Source organism: Pan troglodytes, chromosome 9 (genome assembly GCF_028858775.2).
Source record: "Pan troglodytes isolate AG18354 chromosome 9, NHGRI_mPanTro3-v2.0_pri, whole genome shotgun sequence".
Classification (NCBI taxonomy): Eukaryota; Metazoa; Chordata; class Mammalia; order Primates; family Hominidae; genus Pan; species Pan troglodytes.
In genome coordinates, this window is record NC_072407.2 from 65,813,518 (window position 1) to 65,833,348 (window position 19,831).

Below are 19,831 nucleotides of genomic sequence, written 5' to 3' on the forward strand. Positions count from 1 at the left end.
ACTGGCCCCTCCACCCTTGGCTTCCTCTCACTGTGTATACACAGCACCCTTCCTGAGCATGTCTGATTGAATTTCTCCAAATAAGCACCTTCAGTAACCCAGCTCCACCTACTCAGCAACATCTGAACAAACTCAGCTCCGCACCCAAAGCCCTTCTATTTCCATGCTAAGTCAATGCTTCTCAAACTTTAAAGTGCATCAGAATCACCTGGAGGGCCTGTTAAAATGCAGATTCCTGGTCCCAGCTTCCAGAGAGTGCTCCTCAGTTGGTCTGGGGTGGGGACCCCAGACTTGCATTTTTAACAAGTTTCCAGGTGAGGCTGATGCTGGTGGCTTGTGGACCACAGCTTAGGTAGCACTGGCTAAGATACCTTATCCCAGGACCCTTCATGCACTCTCCCTCCATCCAGGGAGCTGCTTACTCTGCCCTCAGCACCCCATGCGCTTGAGCCTTTGCCCAGCCTGGTCCTGGTCCAGGAATTCCCTGCTGCCAAGTCTGATGCAATGGGTCAGATCCTGGAACCTCCTAACTCAGGATAAAGTTGAGAGGTTGTGCTGCTTTTTAAAGGGAAAGCCTTATTGGGATTTGAACCAGAACTGGAAGGACTGTAGTAAAATGCAGATATTTGGGCCCACCCCCAGATACAGGCCTCGCTGTGGGACATGCTGCTATGGTCACTTTCTCCATGTACAGATGAACAAAGGGTGGCCCCGAGATAGGAAGTGACTTTCCCAAGGGCACACAGCACATTAGACGAGAGGCTGAAGAGGAAGTCAAGTTTCAAGTCTCCCTCCTGCGCAGTTCTGTGCTTCTTGTGCTGCCTTTTCCAAGCTTAAGGGGCTCTGCTTTTTCCCCTTCCCTCATTCTACTTTCTTGTGACCCCAGCTGGGCCCCAGCATTTCCAGCTGATGCTGAAATGGAGCCTCAGGGGGCTGTAAAACTTGGAAAAGGAAGAAGAGTAGAGGAAGGGGCAAGAAAATGAGAGGAAGAGAGCCAGGCGTGGTGGCTCATGCCTGTAATCCCAGCACTTTGGGAGGCCAAGGCGGGCGGATCACGAGGTCAGGAGATCGAGACCATCCTGGCCAACATGGTGAAACTCAGTCTTTACTAACAATACAAAAATTAGCCGGGCGTGGTGGCACATGCCTGTAGTCCCAGAGAGGATGAGGCAGGAGAATTGCTTGAACCCAGGAGGCGGAGGCTGCAGTGAGCTGAGATCGCGCCACTGCACTGCAGCCTGGCAACAGAGCAAGACTCCATCTCAAAAAAAAAAAAAAAAAAAAATGAGGGGAAGAGATAAAACCCTTTGTGGTGAAGGGAGGAAGGAATGGGAAGTCACCCAAGGCGGTCCAGGGAGCTGGGGGTGGGGCTGTTTCTGTAACCTAAGCTCACGTACCACCTCCCCTTCCTCTGACCTAATGAGGGCTCGAGTTGGAAACCACAAACCCTCGTTGGCCCCACAGGAGCCAGCCTCTGGCTTCCCTCTGCAATGGCCATGTGCTGCAGACCCGGAGTGGGTAGTTAGTTGGTTAATGCCAGTCTTCCTCCCCTGGACACTGAATTCTGCTGACAGCCCCCGCCTAGCCAGAGCTCTGCTGTATACCGCCGGGAGTGGGGCTGGTGTGGAGCCTGGAGGTCGCCCGCTGCCCTCCTAGGGCTGCTCCAGACAGCATTAAGACCCTGCAGGTCGCAGGTGAGACTAACAGCTGGGAGAGCTGCTCCAGGCATTTAGGACCCTGACTGGGGCAAATGAGTCAGCCCAGTGGGGGCAGGGCTCCTGGAACGAGGATCTACAGTTGGAGTTGCCCCACTGTCATGTCACCTGGAGAAAAACTGGACCCAATTCCTGACAGCTTCATTCTGCAACCACCAGTCTTCCACCCGGTGAGTTGTCACTCTAATGTGGAACCTCCTCGGTCTCTGGGCTCTTCCCTTCCAACTGGGCCCACACTCCTGGGTGGTGGGGTGGAGAGGACCTCAGTCTTTCTGCTTCTCCCAGCACCTGCCCTGGGTTCTGGAAGGCCCTCCTGAGCTTAGTAAAGTGGCTGACTGCTAATTCCCACTTGGGTGTAAATGACTGCTAGGCTTCCAGGGTCACTGCATTTCGAAAGTGGTGAAGACTGGAGCCGCAGTGCTCTGCCCCTACTGTAATGGATGCTAGGAGGATGAGGGTGTGGGTAGGATTGTTGGGGGAATGCTGATTACTTAGTAAGGACAGTCTCATCCCCAGCCTGGAAGGAAGGGTCGGGTGGGAATTTCCACTCAGGGATAGGGGTTGGGGGTGTTTCTCTCTTCCTCCTCCAGCTCAGTCAGTGCCCAAGAGGTTTTCTGAAGCCAGGCAATGATTTACAGAAGGCTGAATTCCCAGCAGACACCCCCTACTAATGAGCATTAATTATCACTTTCCCTTACTTGGCCCTCCCCTCCTATGAGAGCTGCGTCCACTCAGTTAATTACAGGCCTGGAGGGAGCCTGGGAATGGGAAGTGATCAACTGCTGAACCAACCAGCTGAGCTTGCCAAGCTGGCATCCCAAGCCTCCCTCCCATGCTTCTCAGGTGCCTGAGGAATGGGCTGAAGCAGCTGCCCAGGTTACAGCAGCTCCTTGCTTTAGAGGCTGCGAGCTCCAACCTGGAGGGCCATCCTGGTGGGTTTCAGTTTTTTCTAGGTGGTTTGGGTTCCTAAAGGTTGCTGGGAGTTAGAGAGCAACACAGGAAGGACAATCCTGTGATACCACTGATGTGTACCTGCCATCCTGCTCACACTCATTCCAAACACATCTATGCAGAGCCCTCACGGCGTCAGGTGAGGCACTGAGCCTACAGGAGGGAAAGACAAGGCTTCAGTTTTGAGGGGCTTATAAACTCCTAGTGAAAAAAGCCAACCATTCGCTCTAAGCCAAGGGCCAAGCCAGCCACATGAGCAAAATGCCCTGGGAGCTCAGGGGAAGAAAGGAATAATCCAGAAACCCAAGTGGATGATGCTTGGAAAAAGAGTCAGGGTGGAAAGAGACAGGAGGAACAGCCCAGAAAAGGCAGGAAGTTGTAAAACTATATGATGTATTTTAGGAAGGCCAGGTAACTTCTTTTTTTTTTTTTTTTTTTTTTTTGAGACCAAGTCTTGCTTTTTCGCCCAGGCTGGAGTACAGTGGCGTGATCTCAGCTCACTGCAACCTCCTCCACCTCCCGGGCTCAAGCAATTCTCCTGCCTCAGCCTCCTGAGTAGCTGGGATTAGAGGTGCATGCCACCACGCCCAGCTAATTTTTGTATTTTTAGTAGAGATAGGGTTTCACCATGTTGGCCAAGCTGGTCTCGAACTCCTGACCTCAAGTTGATCCACCCACCTCAGCTTCCCAGAGTGCTGAGATTACAGGCATGAGCCACAGAGCCCAGCCCAGGTAACTTCTACATGGGGAAAGGTGAGCCTGGGAAGGCCATTGTTAAGTGTCTCTCCAGGGGTCCATTTCAGAGTTAGCTGTCAGTTCCTAACTTGTCCATTCTTCTTGCCTCCCAGTTCCTAGTCTCCAGCCACTCAACAGTCCTCAGAAAGCCCCAGTACCAGGCTTCTGGGGACCAGGGTGGCATCTAGTGGATGGCAAGCCTCCCTGGGGTCACTGCAGCCTGTTGTGCCCTAGGAGCTGGGGAAAGGCAACTGGCTGGTGCTGAATTTGGCAAGGGAGCTGAATTTGACTTCTCTGGTGTAATGCAGCTTTGCCGTGTGACGGTCCAGGAAAGGGGATTAGGTGGAAGAAAATAGTTCAGTGAACACTGATTTTTACCTATAAGGAATTTTCTGTTTGGGGAGGAAAAGTTGAGTTTTATTCTGCTCCTTTCCTCCCACTCGCCTGACATAGAGGTCCCTAAGCCCTTTCTCCAACCCTGCATGGATGAGTTTCTCTTCTTGTTCAGGTGGTTCCTTATGTCACGACGATTTTTGGAGGCCTGCGTGCAGGCAAGATGGTCGTGCTGCAAGGAGTGGTCCCTCTAGATGCACACAGGTAAGGCGGGGGAGGTGGCCCAGGGGGTGCTGGAGCTCAGCCCTAGAGGCATCGAGCTGGAGGGCTCCTCCCTGCCACCGAGATCTCTGTGGGTCTCTGGTCAGAACCGCACTTTGAGAGCCTCACGTCCCAGTAGGTTTCAGGTGGACTTCCAGTGTGGATGCAGCCTGTGTCCCCGGCCAGATATCGCCTTCCACTTCAACCCTCGCTTCCATACCACCAAGCCCCATGTCATCTGCAACACCCTGCATGGTGGACGCTGGCAAAGGGAGGCCCGGTGGCCCCACCTGCCCCTGCGAAGAGGCTCCAGCTTCCTCATCCTCTTTCTCTTCGGGAATGAGGAAGTGAAGGTGAAGGAAGGGATGGGCATTGGGTGGTCTAGAATTTGTGTCCTTGTGCCCTTCCTTCCCTCAGCCAGACTCCCCACGACGCAGTGTTGAGTGGCATTGGTAGTGGTCAGGTACCAAGAGGACCAAGGAGCTTCCATGCCCGGTTCCAGGCTGCCCTGGGCCCACATGGCAGCAAGAAAGCTCTACAGTGCCTGGCTCCAAAGAGGGCACTGCTGCCATAGTCATGGCAAGCACTTAGAGAGCACCTACTGTATACCAGGAACTGTTCTAAGCCCTTTAAAGGTATCTGCTCATTGAATGCTCACAATAACCCCATTAGGTAGGTACCTTCATTATCCCCATCTTACAGCCACAGTGGCAGGGGAGAGGGAGAGAGAACTTGATCTCAAGGTTTAGACCCCTAATGTGAGCTCCTGCCAGAAACGTGATGGGATCTTCAGACTTCTCCAGGAGACAGGGCAGCTGGCGGGAGGGGAGCCTCTTGAGCCTCAGTTTCCTCACGTAAATGGAGCAAAGATGACTCTTTGGGCTGCTGAGAAAGCACAATGAGGGGCCTCTGTTGGGGTAGAGGGAGCATTGAAGGTGCCTTGGTCTCCAGGCCAGCTCTGCAACCTTTGGAAGATTACTTAAGCCGCCCAAGGCTCTGTAAAATGTACCTACCTCATAGAGATGACATGAAGTTAAGTGAGGCAAAATTGAGGAAAAAGTGCTTGGCAATGCCTGGGACATTGTTATGAACTCAATGAACATTAGCTGCTGATAAGCCAGCCTCTGTCTGTCTCTCCAGGTGAGTGTGAATGGACAGCACTTTCTCCACTTCCGCTACCGGCTCCCACTGTCTCATGTGGACACGCTGGGTATATTTGGTGACATCCTGGTAGAGGCTGTTGGATTCCTGAACATCAATGTAAGTTTCCTTGGGACCAAGGCCTGGGCAGTGGCAGCCTCTAATTTCCCCTGACTCCTGGACGGGCCTGGGACCCCTTCCTCCACCCTAGACTGAGAGAGAGGAGGCCCTGTGCACCAGTAATAGCCAAGGGGGAGGGAGTCCACTGAGGTTTCGGGTGTGAGTGGGCTGAGGGGGAAGAGAAAGTGATGGCAGAAAGGGGGTCCAGGAGCCGCAGGCAGGAGTCTGTACCCAGTGTGGGTCTGGTTAACACTGAGAAGCAATGGCCAGGAATGATTTGGCACACTGGGGGCCGAAACGGGTGGCAGCTGGCTTTATCATTCCCACCTGATGGGCTTATCAAAGCCCAGATTCCTGGGGCTTGCCACCAGAGATTCTGATTCAGTAAGTCCAAGGTGGGGCCTAGGAATTGGGATGTTCAAAATGCCAGCAAGAAGCTACCACTGACCAGCCGAATGGGAACATGAGGAGCTCTAAAGGCCAGGGCTCTGCCCACCTCCCAGGCATAGGTAGGGGATTGCAGTGGTCCTAAATGCTGCTGATTCTTTTCTCTCTTTCTGAACAGCCATTTGTGGAGGGCAGCAGAGAGTACCCAGCTGGACATGTGAGTTTCTTGGCAGCAAGGTCTGAGCAGCCACACCAGCTGACCCGCCCTTCTGGACTGCTGCTCCCATTACACAAGGCCCAGCTGCCCCTTCCCTCACTGCTGCGGTTGCCATGGACACAGCTGGCTCTGCTTCAGTCTCTGGAGGGCCTGGATTTGCCTCTCCCAGCCCCTCTCCAGGCCCAGCTTGGGAGGATGAATGGGGGTGGGCTGCATGCAGAGGGGGCAAGACCCCGTATTCCTAGCAGGAGAGGCCATAGTTGAAATGCTCATTTCTCAAACCACCCCTGCGAGGTGGCTGGGGTTGGCCTTGCAGGACAGAAGGGGAGATGAGGCCCATGTACTGCCCAAGGCCACACAGGGAGTGGATGACAAATCCTCCACCCCGTTCTTCCCTATTATTCCAGCGCTGGTGAACCTCTGAAGTCCAGAGGATCCCACTGGGGCTCCAATGACTCACCTACTGCTGTGAGAGAGACAAGCCCCAAATATTCCCAATTTGTTAGAATAACAAGAGGTTCCCTTTTCCTGAGCAAATATCGCATGGCCTTGTGTCCTCTCTTTCTTTCCCTGACAGCCTTTCCTGCTGATGAGCCCCAGGCTGGTGAGTGAACCTCCCTCCTGCTCTGCCAGGGCTGGGGGCGCAGCCTGGGTGAGCAGCTAATGAGCTCAGCCTGGTGGGACATGCCCCCAGCCTCAGGATTTCCCCTTCCTTTATAGAAAACTGCAGGCTGTGGGTGGGCCAGGCAGCTTATGCCCCCAGCCGCATGATTTCCCCTTCCTTTATAGCAAGCTGCAGGCTGTGGGTGGGCTGGGCAGCTTCAGGCTGAAGCTCCAGCTTCATTTTACCTTTTCTCCACTTATTCTGAACATCATTACTTGATACTTCTCTGTGCCAGGCCCGGTGCCAGGCTCTAGGGTAGAGGAACAAGCTGGTCCCAGCCGTCCAGTTGCTCACAGGCTGGTGGGGGACAGACCACTAGATGGCAATTACAGTTAAGGATGCAGTGAAGGGAGAAGGACATGGTGGTCGGGACACAGAGAGGCCAAGCTCAGCCTGGAGGGGCTGGGGAAAGTGTTCGGCAGGAACAGAGTACAGGAGGCCGGGTGCTTAACAAATAAGCAGCGTGTCCTGGCGGCAGGCCTGGGCAGAACATGCCTGCCCCAATGCTCCCCTGGCCCCCGGGGATGGGTGGTCCTCCCCAGTCCCCCTGGAAGTCAACTTCTCAATACCTCCCTTGTTCCTTCAGGAGGTGCCCTGCTCACATGCTCTTCCCCAGGGTCTCTCGCCTGGGCAGGTCATCATAGTACGGGGACTGGTCTTGCAAGAGCCGAAGCAGTAAGTATCCAGCATCTAAGTGGAGGGGAGGGAGCAGCCTCTCTGTGACAGTCACATGCTATAAAACATCATCTCTTTTAATCTCCTAGCACCACCATTTAATCCCCATTTTACAGATGAGGAAACAGAGGAGCAGAAAGGAGAAGTGGCCCAATTTGGCAAAGCTTATGAAGGTCAGGCTGGGACTGGGACCGACAGCCCCACTGCTGGGAGCATCATTCCTGCTGGTACATCTAGTCAGGCCTAGCCTCTTGTCCCAGGTCCTAGGAAAGGGGCCCCAGGAAAGGCCCTTCGTAGGTGCAGGCTGAGGCCCAGAGCAAACATGTAGCTTCCCATGGTAACACAATGTGTGGTTCAAAAGATACAGCCAGACTGCCCCAGAGAGGAGGGCTGGTATTTGGAAGCCAGGACTTGGAGGGACCCAATGACTAAGTGGACACTACCAAACTTCTCCTACATGGTGCTTTCAAACCCAGACCTGTGGCTCCAATCCAGTTAGACAGGAGCCACTGGCCGGCCTGCCTTGAGGAAACGCATTAGAGTTTATGACTTCTCTGGGCCAGAATGCCTGGGTTGGCATGTGCTCAGGACACCTACTTGTGCAACCTTAGGGCAGATACTTTTCCTCTCTGTGCCTCTGTTTTCCTCTCTGTAAGAAGGGGATGATAGGCCGGGCGCGGTGGCTCACGCCTATAATCCCAGCACTTTGGGAGGCCGAGGCGGGTGGATCACGAGGTCGGGAGTTGGAGACCAGCCTGACCAACATGGTGAAATCCTGACTCTACTGAAAATAGAAAAATTAGCCGGGCATGGTGGCGCATGCCTGTAATCCCAGCTACTCAGGAGGCTGAGGCAGGAGAATCGCTTGAACCCGGGAGGCAGATGTTGCAGTGATCCGAGATCGCGCCACTGCACTCCAGCCTGGGCAATACAGCGAGACTCCATCTCAAAAAAAAAAAAAAAAAAAAGATAGTGGGGATTGATAATAATGCCAACTTTAGGGGTGGTGCTTAGAATAGTGCCTGGTACATGGTAAGTGTTCACAAATGTGGGTACTACTGCAATCATCTCAGTGGAGGCAGGGGAGGGCAGAGTAAGGAAAGCACCCTATGTTCTCCTTCCTTAACTTTGTTTTTATTTTTAAGTCACTGACCTCACTAAACCCTTGCCCTGCACACTCCCGATCATGCCTATGAATTCTGGGACAGGCATGAAGCCCAGCACTCAATGGCCTCGGCCTCCAAAGACAGGCATGACTGAGTTGGATTCCTGGTTTTGTCTCTTATAAACAGTGCGGTCGTGGGCCAGTCACTAAACCTCTCTGAGTCTGAGTTTCCCTACCGGAAAAAGGCAAATGATAATTCCAGCCTGCTAGGGAAAACGAAAAGTGCTCAGTGATGGAACACTTCTTCCCACAAAACTTGGAGGCATGAGACCGGGTTCATATTGTAGCTCAAAGTCACAAGGTTACTAGTGACATAGTCAGCAAGTAACTGCTCTTTCCCAAGGGCCATGAATGCATGTGTCCTCAGAGGCCAGACAGGTCTCATAAATAGTGAGGAAACCAGTTGGGAAGGTGGTAAAGGGGAAGGAGTATCTCCATACACCCAGTCATGCCAGATCTTCTGACTATTTTTAAAGCAAAAATAGAAGCCATCTTTTATATAAACTCTCTCAATTTTTGAATATTATATTAAAGTTGAAGAATACTATGGACCAGACAAAACATTCCTATACACCAGTTCAGCCGAGATCCACCAACATGAAGATTTAGCACAGCACCTGGTATTTAGTGAGGCTGCAACCAATGCAGCTGCTGCTATTTTGTGAAAGCAACTGATGGCTTGAATGGGGCAGAGAGAGTAAGAGATGGAGGGCACAGGATTCATCTGCAGTGAAAATCTATCCCTCCTTCTCCACCTCATCCCTTCCCTCCTCCTTATTGAGTGGGAGTGTATGACTGCAGCCTCAAAGAGCTTCAACAGAGCTTCACTGGGCATCTGGTGATTTGTGATTATTCAGTGATCTAGTGGGCATCTAGTGATTCATGATTATCCAGTGATCTGGCGGGCTGAGCTGCATGAAGGTGAGGTAGGGAGACACTGAGGCCTCCTCACCAGGAGTTCGCAGGCCAGGGGAAGACACAGTGTTGTCTGGCAGGACGGGGTAGGGGGAGCCATAGTGGGGCTGGAGGCTCCACGCAGTCCACTCTCCAGGGTTCCTGCCTTCCAAGCTTCTTCCCAACATTGGGCCCTGGCCACCTCCTTCCCAAAGTTGGAAACTTACGGGGCCTCCTCCTGTAAGGATCTACCAATAGCCCTTGAAAGGCCTGTCCAGGGCGGCCTTTTCCCCTACCTTACCTGCCTCTGCATCCCATCAGGATGCCGCGCCTTCTCCAGCATAGCTCTTCAAAGAAGGAAACTTGGGAAGTTCCCAAGACATAAAAATAATCTGGGCCGGGCGCGGTGGCTCAAGCCTGTAATCCCAGCACTTTGGGAGGCCAAGGTGGGCGGATCACAAGGTCAAGAGATCGAGACCACCCTGGCCAACATAGTGAAACCCCATCTCTACTAAAAATACAAAAATTAGCTGGGCGGTGCGGGCATGCACCTGTAGTCCCAGCTACTCCAGAGGCTGAGGCAGGAGAACTGCTTGAACCTGGGAGGAAGAGGTTGCAGTGAGCCGAGATCGTGCCACTGCACTCCAGCTTGGTGACAGAGCGAGACTCTGTCCCAAAAAAAATAAAATAAAATAAAGAAAAATAATATAATCCGGTTGCCCTATTTGAGAGGCAGGTGCCAGATCCCCCCACCCCCAAATCTAGAGTCATGAATCCTAGTTCACATCCTAACCTAAGGCCCTACCACTATTACTAGTAACAGAGAAGTCATTTAACTTCTTGTCCTCATCACTTAAATGGGCTGACAAACCTCACAGCACAGAATTTGTGAGGATTAAGGAAAGGCAAACTAGCTTCTGTAAAACACCTACTGTGTGCTAGGAATTGCTAGTTTTCACATACATTATCTCCTTTGTTCCTTTTTTTTTGGCTCTATGAGGTAGAGATTGTATTATATAGCAATATTTTTAAACAATAGGTATCATCTGAATGCTTATTACGTTCCAGGTGCTATTCTAAATAAGCATTTTTTTATGTATTCATTTAATTCTTACAACAATGCCACAGGCAGGTACAGGGCAGTTATGTTATTGTCACATTACAGATGAGGAAACTGAGGCACAGAGAGATTAAGAGTCTTGCCCAAGGTCACAGGACTAGAAAGTAGCAGAGCCAGGGTTGAATCGGGACTGCCTGACTCTAACCACTATGCTGTTTGGAAAACATTTAAGATAATACCTGGCACTTAGTTAGCATTCAATAAATGTTAGCTGTAGCTATCATCATCATAATCATCCCCATTTTCAGGAGGAGAAACTGAAGCTCAGGCTAGGCAATTTTCACACACTTCCCTCCCACCCCCATCCTCCTGTAGTCATAGATGGCAACCCTGGAGGTCAATCTCAAGTTCATCTAGAACTCGTGTTCTTTCCACTGTTCTGAGCATTCAGCCATGAGGCTGTCATAGGCCCTCAGTGCTTGTTTCTGGAGGCTGAAGCAGCTCAACCTTCCATCCACTCCCTGACCTCCATCCTTCCCCTGGGGGCTGAGCAGCGGCCTATGGGCAATGGGCGCTGATTCCTTCTCCTTCCTCCTGCTTCCTGCAGTTTTACTGTGAGCCTGAGGGACCAGGCTGCCCATGCTCCTGTGACCCTCAGGGCCTCCTTCGCAGACAGAACTCTGGCCTGGATCTCCCGCTGGGGGCAGAAGAAACTGATCTCAGCCCCCTTCCTCTTTTACCCCCAGAGATTCTTTGAGGTAGGTCAGAGCCAAGTGATTACATCCCTTCAGGCTGGAACACAGAGCTGAAGTCCCATAATGACCTGGGAGATGCTGGGGCAGGTGTGCAGGACAGATGTTATGGGGTGGGAGGCCAGAGCCAGCAGAGCACAGCGAATGTCTGTACAGCAGTCCTCAACGCTCCACCCTGATGCCAGGGACCCCATGGCCAGAAACTCAATTGATGCAGGTGGGGGCCCAGGCATCAGCTTTATTAAAAAGCTCCCCTAATGATTCCGACGTGCAGAACCACTCCTCTACAGGAAGCAGCCCCAGTTACAGGTGGTGAAACTGAGGCCCAGGGCTGGGAAGATCCTTGTGAAAGACCACAGTGGGCTGGTGACAAGCCCGGCCCCTTGTCCTGTTCTTTTCCAGCACTGTACTGGGTGCCCCCTGGGTCCAGTCTTTGTGTCCTATGAGAGGAGGAGGGTCTCACTGGAGAGAGCGTCAGGCAGACAAGGGAAAGTCTGGCTGGAAGCTGCAACCCCCTCATGTCCTCCTTTCCCAGGTGCTGCTCCTGTTCCAGGAGGGAGGGCTGAAGCTGGCACTCAATGGGCAGGGGCTGGGGGCCACCAGCATGAACCAGCAGGCCCTGGAGCAGCTGCGGGAGCTCCGGATCAGTGGAAGTGTCCAGCTCTACTGTGTCCACTCCTGAGGATGGTTCCAGGGAAATACCGCCAGAAAACAAGAAGGTCAGCCCACTCCCAGGGCCCCACTCTCCTCCCCTCATTAAACCATCCACCTGACACCAGCACATCAGGCCTGGTTCACCTCTGGGGTCACGAGACTGAGTCTACAGGAGCTTTGGGCCTGAGGGAAGGCACAAGAGTGCAAAGGTTCCTCGAACTCTGCACCTTCCTCCACCAGGAGCCTGGGATATGGCTCCATCTGCCTTCAGGGCCTGGACTGCACTCACAGAGGCAAGTGTTGTAGACTAACAAAGATACTCCAAAATACAATGGCTTAAAGAATGTGGTCATTTATTCTTTATTATTTATTTATTTGTGGTCAAATAAATAAATAAGGTTATTTATTTATTTCGTTCTCATCTAGCAATTCTAGAGACAATGGTCCAGCTTAGCAGGGCAGCTCTGCTCCCTGGAGACATTCAGGGTCTGTCCTAGCCATTGTTCCACCACCCCCAGGGCATCATCATTGTCTCTGTGGCCCAAGCTCAGCTGCCACCCTATCTTGGCCTCACCCACTGAGAAGGCTAGTAGTGGCAGTGGACAAGACCCACCTGATATCATAAGCCCCAGACATGGGTCCGACACACACCAGCTACAGTCACATTTCATCTGCAGGCACTCAGTCTCGGTCACACTACCTGCAAGGGAGGCTGGAAATGTTCTTCAGTGGGACACATAAGACCGGCCACATGAAATAGAGTAGTCATAAAATAACAGAATAGTTTTATTCTATTACTATAAAAAACAGGGAGAATGGATTTTGGTGGATAGCCACAGTCTCTGAGACAAGTAGATGCTGTTAATATCCTCATTTTATAACATAAGAAACTGACGCACAGAAAGGCTAATTTGCCAAGATCACACAGTGAGTAAGCCATGGGATTAGAACCCAGGGATTCTGTCTGCAGAGTTTGTGGCTCTTAACCATAAACCATTATCTAGAGTACACAGGCACACTAGAGCTTCCAGATAAAGATGGACATCGGAGCTGGAGGCTTGAGAGGAATCAAAGAACCTTGCAAATCAAAAAGTACAGACAAGACAAACAAAGGACCACCACCAAGGAAAGAGCAAGATTAAATGAGAAATAATTTAAGAATTATATGTAACTGTATATAATATATACCATATATACATATATATATAGCACAGTATACATTATACAGTAATATATGTGCCATGGTCTGAATGTTTGTGTCCCCCCAACTAAAATTCATATGTTGAAATCCTAGCACCCAAGGAAATGGTGTTTGGAGGTGGGGACTTTGGGGGGTGATTAGGTCATGAAGGTGGAGCCTTCATGAATGGGATTAGTGCCCTTATAAAAGAGACTCCAGGCCGGGCAAGGTGGCTAACGCCTGTAATCCCAGCACTTTGGGAGGCCAAGGCAGGCAGATCACCTGAAGTCAGGAGTTCGACACCAGCCTGGCCAACATGGCAAAACCCCGTTTCTACTAAAAACACAAAAATTAGCTGCGCATGGTGGCACACGCCCGTAATCCCAGCTACTCAGGAGGCTGAGGCAGGAGAATCGCTCGAACCCGGGAGGCAGAGATTGCATTGAGCCAACATCATACCACTGCACTCCAGCCTGTGTGACAGAGCCAGACTCTGTCTCAAAAAAAAAAAAAAAACATATAAATAAAATAAAAGAGACTCCAGAGAGCTCCCTCACCCCTACCACCATGTGAGATTACAGCAAGAAAACAGGCGTTTATGAAATGGGAAGCAGGCCTTCACCAGAAACAAAATCTGCCAGTGCTTTGCTCTTGAATTTTCCAGCCTCCAGAACTGTCAGCAATAAATTTGTTGTTTATAAGTTACCCAGTCTAACACATTTTAAAGCTGGACCTCTACCATTCACCATGTACAAAAGTTAACACAAGATGGATTAAAGATTTAAAGTAAGACCTTGAACTATAAGAATCCTAGAAGAAAACCTAGGAAACACCATTCTGGACCCTGATCTTGGAAAAGAATTTGTGACTAAGTCCTCAGAAGCAATGGCAACAAAAACAAAAATTGGCAAGTGGGACCTAATTAAAGAGCTTCTGGGCAGCAAAAGAAACTATCCACAGAATAAACAGACACCACACAGAATGAGAGAAAAATAGTATATTCACAAAGTGTGCATCCCACAAAGGTCTAATATCCTGAATCTATAAGGAGCTTAACAAGAAAAAACCCCATCCAAAAGTGGACAAAAGGCATGATAGACAGGTCTCAAAAGAAGACATACAAGTGGCCAATAAACACATGAAAAAATGCTCATCATCACTAATCGTCAGAGAAATGCAACTCAAAACCACAAGAGGATATCATCTCATACCAGTCAGGATGTTTATTATTAAAAGGTCAAAAACAGCAGATGCTGGTGAGCCTGCAGAGAAAAGAAAATGCTTATGCACTGTTGGTGGGAATGTACATTAGTTCAGTCACTGTGAGAAGCACTTTGGAGATTTCTCAAAGAACTTAAAACAGAACTACCATTTGATCCAGCAATCCCATTACTGGGTATACATCCAAAAGAAAATCATTCTACCAAAAAGACACTTGGACTTGTATTTTTTTTTTTTTTTTTTTTTTTTTTGAGACGGTGTCTGGCTCTTTCACCCAGGCTGGAGTGCAGTGGCACGATCTTGGCTCACTGCAAGCTCCGCCTCCCAGGTTCACGCCATTCTCCTGCCTCAGCCTCCCAAGTAGCTGGGACTACAGGCATCCACCACCATGCCCGGCTAATTTTTTGTATTTTTTTTTTTTTTAGTAGAACAGGGTTTCACCATGTTAGCCAGGATGGTCTTGATCTCCTGACCTCGTGATCCGCCCACCTCGGCCTCCCAAAGTGCTGGATTACAGGCGTGAGACACCATGCCCAGCCGGACTTGTATGTTAATTGCAGCACTATTCACAATAGCAAAGACATGGAATCAACCTAGGTGCCTGTCAACAGAGGATTGGATGAAGAAAATGTGGTGCATATACACCATGGAATACTACACAGTCATAAAAAAGAATGAAACTATGTCGTTTGCAGCAACATAGATGCAGCTGGAGGCCATTATCCTTAGTGAATTAACAGAAGAACAGAAAACCAAATACCATATATTCTCACTTATAAGTAGGAGCTAAACATTGGGTGGTCACGGACAAAGAGATGGCAATAGACTCTGGGGACTACTAGACTGGAGGGAGAAAAGAAGGAAGGAATGGGAGAAAGGTTTGAAAAACCATTGGGTATTATGCTCACTACCTGAGTGATGGGATAATTCACACCCCAGACCTCAGCTTTACACAATATACAAACCTGCACAGGTACTCTCTGAATCTAAAATAAAAGTTGAAATTATTTTTTAAAAGAAGATAAACCTCAATTTCCACAAATGTTTTATAGGATATTTTTATTAAAATGTATTCTGTGTATAGATTTTTAGGGGCACAGAGGAGCTTGCATCTCTACATTGCTTCTTCCCAATCATGTATACAGTATATCCCTCAAATTATTTTGGTCATCCTTTATTTCCTTCTGTCACTGGGAAACCAAGTTCTTTCCTTACTTTGTACTGATAGCCAAGAAAGAATATCCAATTGGAAAAAAAGGCAAGCAGATTTTATTGCTGGTCAGGAACGGAGGAGTGAGCTCTTTTTCTAAAGAACCCCTTCCGAAGGTGATGGAATCCAGGGAACTTTAAGGAATTAGATGTGGGGCGGGGAGGTATGTATGTAAGCATGTACAGGGAGGAACTCCAGATGTGCAGTTACAGATCATAAACATGCTTCTTCATATGAGGTATGTTCAGAAAATGGCAGCAATTTTCTTCTAGGGGTGGGGATTTCATATGGTTTGGCTGTGTCCCCACCCAAATCTCATCTTGAATTCCCATGTGTCGTGGGAGGGACCCAGTGGGAGGTAATTGAATCATGGGGGCAAGCCTTTCCCGGGCTGTTCTTGTGATAATGAATAAGTCTCCTGAGATCTGATGGTTTTAAAAAGAGGAGTCCCTCCCCTTTTTTAAAAAAAGTTTTTAAACTTCTATTTGCATATTTTTGAAAATTTTGCATTCCAATACTTAAAATCATTTGAACAAAAAAAAAATGGCACTCTGATTAAACTGTATTACAGGCTGCATGACACCTTGGGCCAGCTTGGTTTTACTCTAGATTTCATTGTTGTCCCACCCCACTTTTTCCACCCCACTTCTTCCTTCACCAACATGCACGTTCTTTCCTTTTCTGCCAGCCAGAAAGTCAGATGGGAGTGGCAGGCTTGGCCTTCATTGTCAGTAGTTCTTTGGTGTGAAAGGGGCAGCAGAGTCATTTAAACTTGATCCAACCTCTATGCATCTGACAAAGTTAAACAGCTAAAATAAGTAAAATAAGAAAGCAATGCTTGTGGAATGTACAGTGCATATTGGCAGCACATGCCTCATTACGATTCACCAGCTTGCTTCTCCTGTTCAATCATTTCTTTGGAAGGCAGTGGATTTTTCTCTTGCGCTTCTGTCTTCTTCAATTTCGACTTATCTCTTTGCCTCTGCCATCCATGTAAGATGTGACTTGTTCCTCTTTGCCTTCCACCATGATTGTGAGGCTTCCCCAGCCATGTGGAACTATTAGTCCAATTAAACCTCTTTATTTTGTAAATTGCCTAGTCTCAGATATGTCTTTATCAGCTGCGTGGCCTAATACAGGACTTTAGCATTATAATGATACGTTAATGATCTGAAGGTAACAAGGCATCACCAGCTCAGTTTGCTGGGGTCTTGCTCTGACCTTATCTTCCTCTAGCAATTGCCAAAGAGTCCTGAGGCTCCAGCAGCCTCCTGGGCCATCTGAAGTTCTCTTAAGCAAACATACCTGTAGGTAAAATGATTTAAAAACCTGTTTAAGGAAGAACAATGAGCTTTCTTAGTTATCTACTGTTTAAGAAAATAACGAGCTTTCTCAGCTATGTCTCCAGGTAACATAAGATGTGTGTGTTTGTTTTTACTGGGGTATCGCACAACTTTTGTTAGATTTATACTTAGGCACTTTATAGCTTTGTGTGTGATTTGTAAATGCTATCTTTTTAAAAAATTGTACTTACTTGATACTGGTACAAAAATGCACCTGATTTATGTATATTAATCTCATTCCTAGCAAACTTGCTAAAATTATATATATTTTATTAGTTCAAATAGACAATCTTGCCCTGGCACAGTGGCTTACACCTGTAATCCCAGCGCTTGGGGAGGCCGAGGCAGGTGGATCGCTTGAGGTCAGGAGTTTGAAACCAGCCTTGCCAACATGGCGAAACTCCGTCTCTACTAAAAATATAAAAAATTAGCTGGGCATGGTGGCACATGCCTGTAATCCTGCCTCAGGAAGCTGAGGCACAAAAATCTGTTGAACCCAGGAGGCAGAGGTTGCAGTGAGCCGAGATCACACCACTGCACTCCAGGCTGGGGGACAGAGTAAGACTCTGTCTCAATAAATAAACAAACAAACAAATAGGTAATCTTACCACTTGCAAAAAATAATGATTTCTGATTTCTTCCTTTCCAATCTCCCTCTCCCTCTCTGTCTCTCACTCTTCCCCCCACTCCCAACCACATTCCCTCCCTTCCTTCCTCTCTCCCTCATGCTTCCTTTATTATATGACATTGGCCAAGAATTCTTGCACACTGTTGAGTAGCAGTGTGGTTAGCAGGCATCCTTGACCTGTTCCTGACCACAGGGAAATGCAATTAAGATTTCACTATTAAATATGATGATTATCATAGGTTGGGAATAGATACTATTTTTGGGGTAAAGAGATTTTCATTTTTTCTTAGTTTGCTAAGATACACTTTCATTTTTTTCATGAGTGAGTGTCAAGTCTGTCTTCTGCATTTACTGATATGATCATATTTTTTCTAATCTGTTAATGAGGTAAATTACATTAATAGGCTTTCTAATGTCATGCTATATGTATCTTTAAATTCCTTAAATTCCTGGAGTAAATGAATTTTTAATGAATACATTGCTGCATTTCATTTACTGATACTACTGTTCTTGCATTAAGTTCATAAATTAGCTTATAATTTTACTTATCCATCCATCAATACTATCGTAGCCTTAGATTCTGGATTGTCTCTTTTCTGTGCAAGGTCATCAATTGTTTATATATACTCTAGGTCTTTAATCCATAGATTCCATCTTCCTTTCTTTTTTTCTTACATTTTATTGTTGGGGATAAAACTGATAACTTTTCCTTATAGAGCTTCCCAGAGTCTGAATTCTGCTGGTTAATCCCTAGGGCATTGTTTAAAATACTCCACTCTCTCCTGTACTTCTTTTCATCTAGAGTTTTGATCAGATTCAGTTTCAATTTTTCAGCAAGAAAACCAAAACTACTATCTTATTCCCAAATGTTTCTTTTTTAAATTTAATTTAATTTTATTTATATATATTTTTTTGAGAGAGTCTCAACTCTCACCCAGGCTGGAGTGCAGTGGTGCAATCTCAGCTCACTGCAGCCTCCACCTCCCAGGTTCAAGTGATTCTTATGCCTCAGACTCCTGAGTAGCTGGAATTACAGGTGTGCTCCACCACTCCTGGCTAATTTTTGTATTTTTAGTAGAGATGAGGTATCGCTATGTTTGCCAGGCTGGTCTCAAACTCCTGACCTCAAGTGATCCACCTGCCTCAGGCTCCCACAGTGCTAAGATTCCAGTCATGAGCCACCATGCCCAGCTAAATATTTCTTTTTTTATAGCCTCCTGTTCTTGTTTCCTGAATATATTTTCTCTTCTCTCTTCCATGATATAAATTATAGGGAGCCGAAGACCCGTGGGATGTGACCAACTCAGCATTCCACTGGAGGCTATATGATCAAACAGCAAACTGTTTATCATAAATGCAGGATGTGAGCAAACTCACGACTGCTCCTGCCGACACAATGTTTGCTGAGGGCAATCGCTTCCTGGCACCAAGTTCCTTGAGGTTATCTACTGGGAGATCTAGGGAATGCAGTCTTGCAAGCCTACTCTGACCCCTTTTTCCACCCCCCTTTTCACTATCTCTTTTGCCTAATAAATATGGAGGGCTGTGTAAAGCTCAGCGCCCTTGTCCACTAGAGGCAAGTTGCCCCCGACCCCTTCTTCCTGATATACTCTTTTGTCTCTTGTCTTTTATTCCCACGTTCGACCCCCCCACCCTTTCTTCAGTCCCCCTAGGTCCATACGGGTTACATAGTGGCACCCCGAACAGCAACAGAATCGGGTGCTCAACAATAAATGATGCTTTTGTAAATTTTCTTCTGCTTGCCATATTTTCTTTGTTTTCTTGAAGCTTATTTCTTAGTTATTTGTGTATTTTGTTGTCTATCTTTCAAATTAGAGGATTTCCTCAAATGCCTGGCAATCCTTAGTTGTTTGTGTTTTTGTTGTTTTTGTTTGTTTGTTTGAGATGGAGTCTCGCTCTGTCACTCAGGCTAGAGTGCAGTGGCATGATCTCAGCTCACTGCAACCTCTGCCTCCTGGGTTCAAGCAATTCTCCTGCTTCAGCCTCCTGGGTAGCTGGGAATACAGGCACATGCCATCAAGCCAGGCTAATTTTTGTATTTTTGCAAGAGATGGGTTTTCACCATGTTGCCCAGGCTGGTCTTGAACTCCTGACCTCAGGTGATCTGCCTGCCTCAGCCTCCCAAAGTGCTGGGATTACAGGTGTGAGCCACTGCACCCGGCCAAGTGGTTTGTTTATATTCAAGAGTGAGGCACTAAAATGCTAATTGGAAGCTTTGTGTACATGGGTTGGGCTTATTGACTTATATGACTCCTCACAGTGAAACAGGTCAATGGTCAATGGTCTCATTGTCTGAAGTGTTATCTCAGTTCATTGTCTCATGACCAAGAAAATTAAGGAGCATGGATCCAAAGGGTGAGGTTGAAGTAAAAGTTTAATAAGCGAAAGAAGAAAGCTCTCCATAGCGAAGAGGGGAGCCTGAGTGTGTTGCCATTTTACAGTTAAATGCAAAAGCTCTTATAAGAAACTCCTCTCATTTCTCATGTCACCTGGCACATTTGGACC

At 48.2% G+C, this 19,831-nt stretch overlaps 1 protein-coding gene across 5 annotated transcripts; it reads left to right on the forward strand.

Moving 5' to 3' along the window:
• Positions 1 to 1,353: 1,353 nt before the first annotated feature.
• On the forward strand, positions 1,354 to 16,423 carry LGALS12 (galectin 12). Of its 5 annotated transcripts, none has more exons than XM_063784143.1 (10): positions 1,424 to 1,885; positions 3,910 to 3,998; positions 4,135 to 4,348; positions 5,136 to 5,255; positions 5,821 to 5,859; positions 6,437 to 6,463; positions 7,110 to 7,198; positions 10,925 to 11,075; positions 11,605 to 11,788; positions 14,553 to 16,423. In XM_063784143.1, the coding sequence occupies exons 1-9, from the start codon at positions 1,751 to 1,753 to the stop codon at positions 11,749 to 11,751; spliced, it is 1,011 nt and encodes a 336-aa protein (XP_063640213.1). In that variant the 5' UTR covers positions 1,424 to 1,750; the 3' UTR covers positions 11,752 to 11,788; positions 14,553 to 16,423. The 5 variants fall into 5 exon arrangements, with proteins under 5 accessions (XP_001161075.1, XP_063640213.1, XP_063640212.1 ...); XM_063784142.1 differs by having other exon boundaries at positions 14,550 to 16,422; XM_063784140.1 differs by having other exon boundaries at positions 1,643 to 1,885; positions 4,132 to 4,348; positions 14,550 to 15,144.
• The last annotated feature ends 3,408 nt before the right edge of the window (positions 16,424 to 19,831 follow it).

Bases quoted from the DNA above. Each gene is read 5' to 3' on its own strand.
- LGALS12 (XM_063784141.1), top strand. From the start codon at position 1,751: ATGAGTCAGCCCAGTGGGGGCAGGGCTCCTGGAACGAGGATCTACAGT. The intron at 3,999-4,131 runs GTAAGGCGGGGG...CTCACGTCCCAG, and splicing joins GTCCCTCTAGATGCACACAG to TAGGTTTCAGGTGGACTTCC. The intron at 5,256-5,820 runs GTAAGTTTCCTT...CTTTCTGAACAG, and splicing joins TTGGATTCCTGAACATCAAT to CCATTTGTGGAGGGCAGCAG.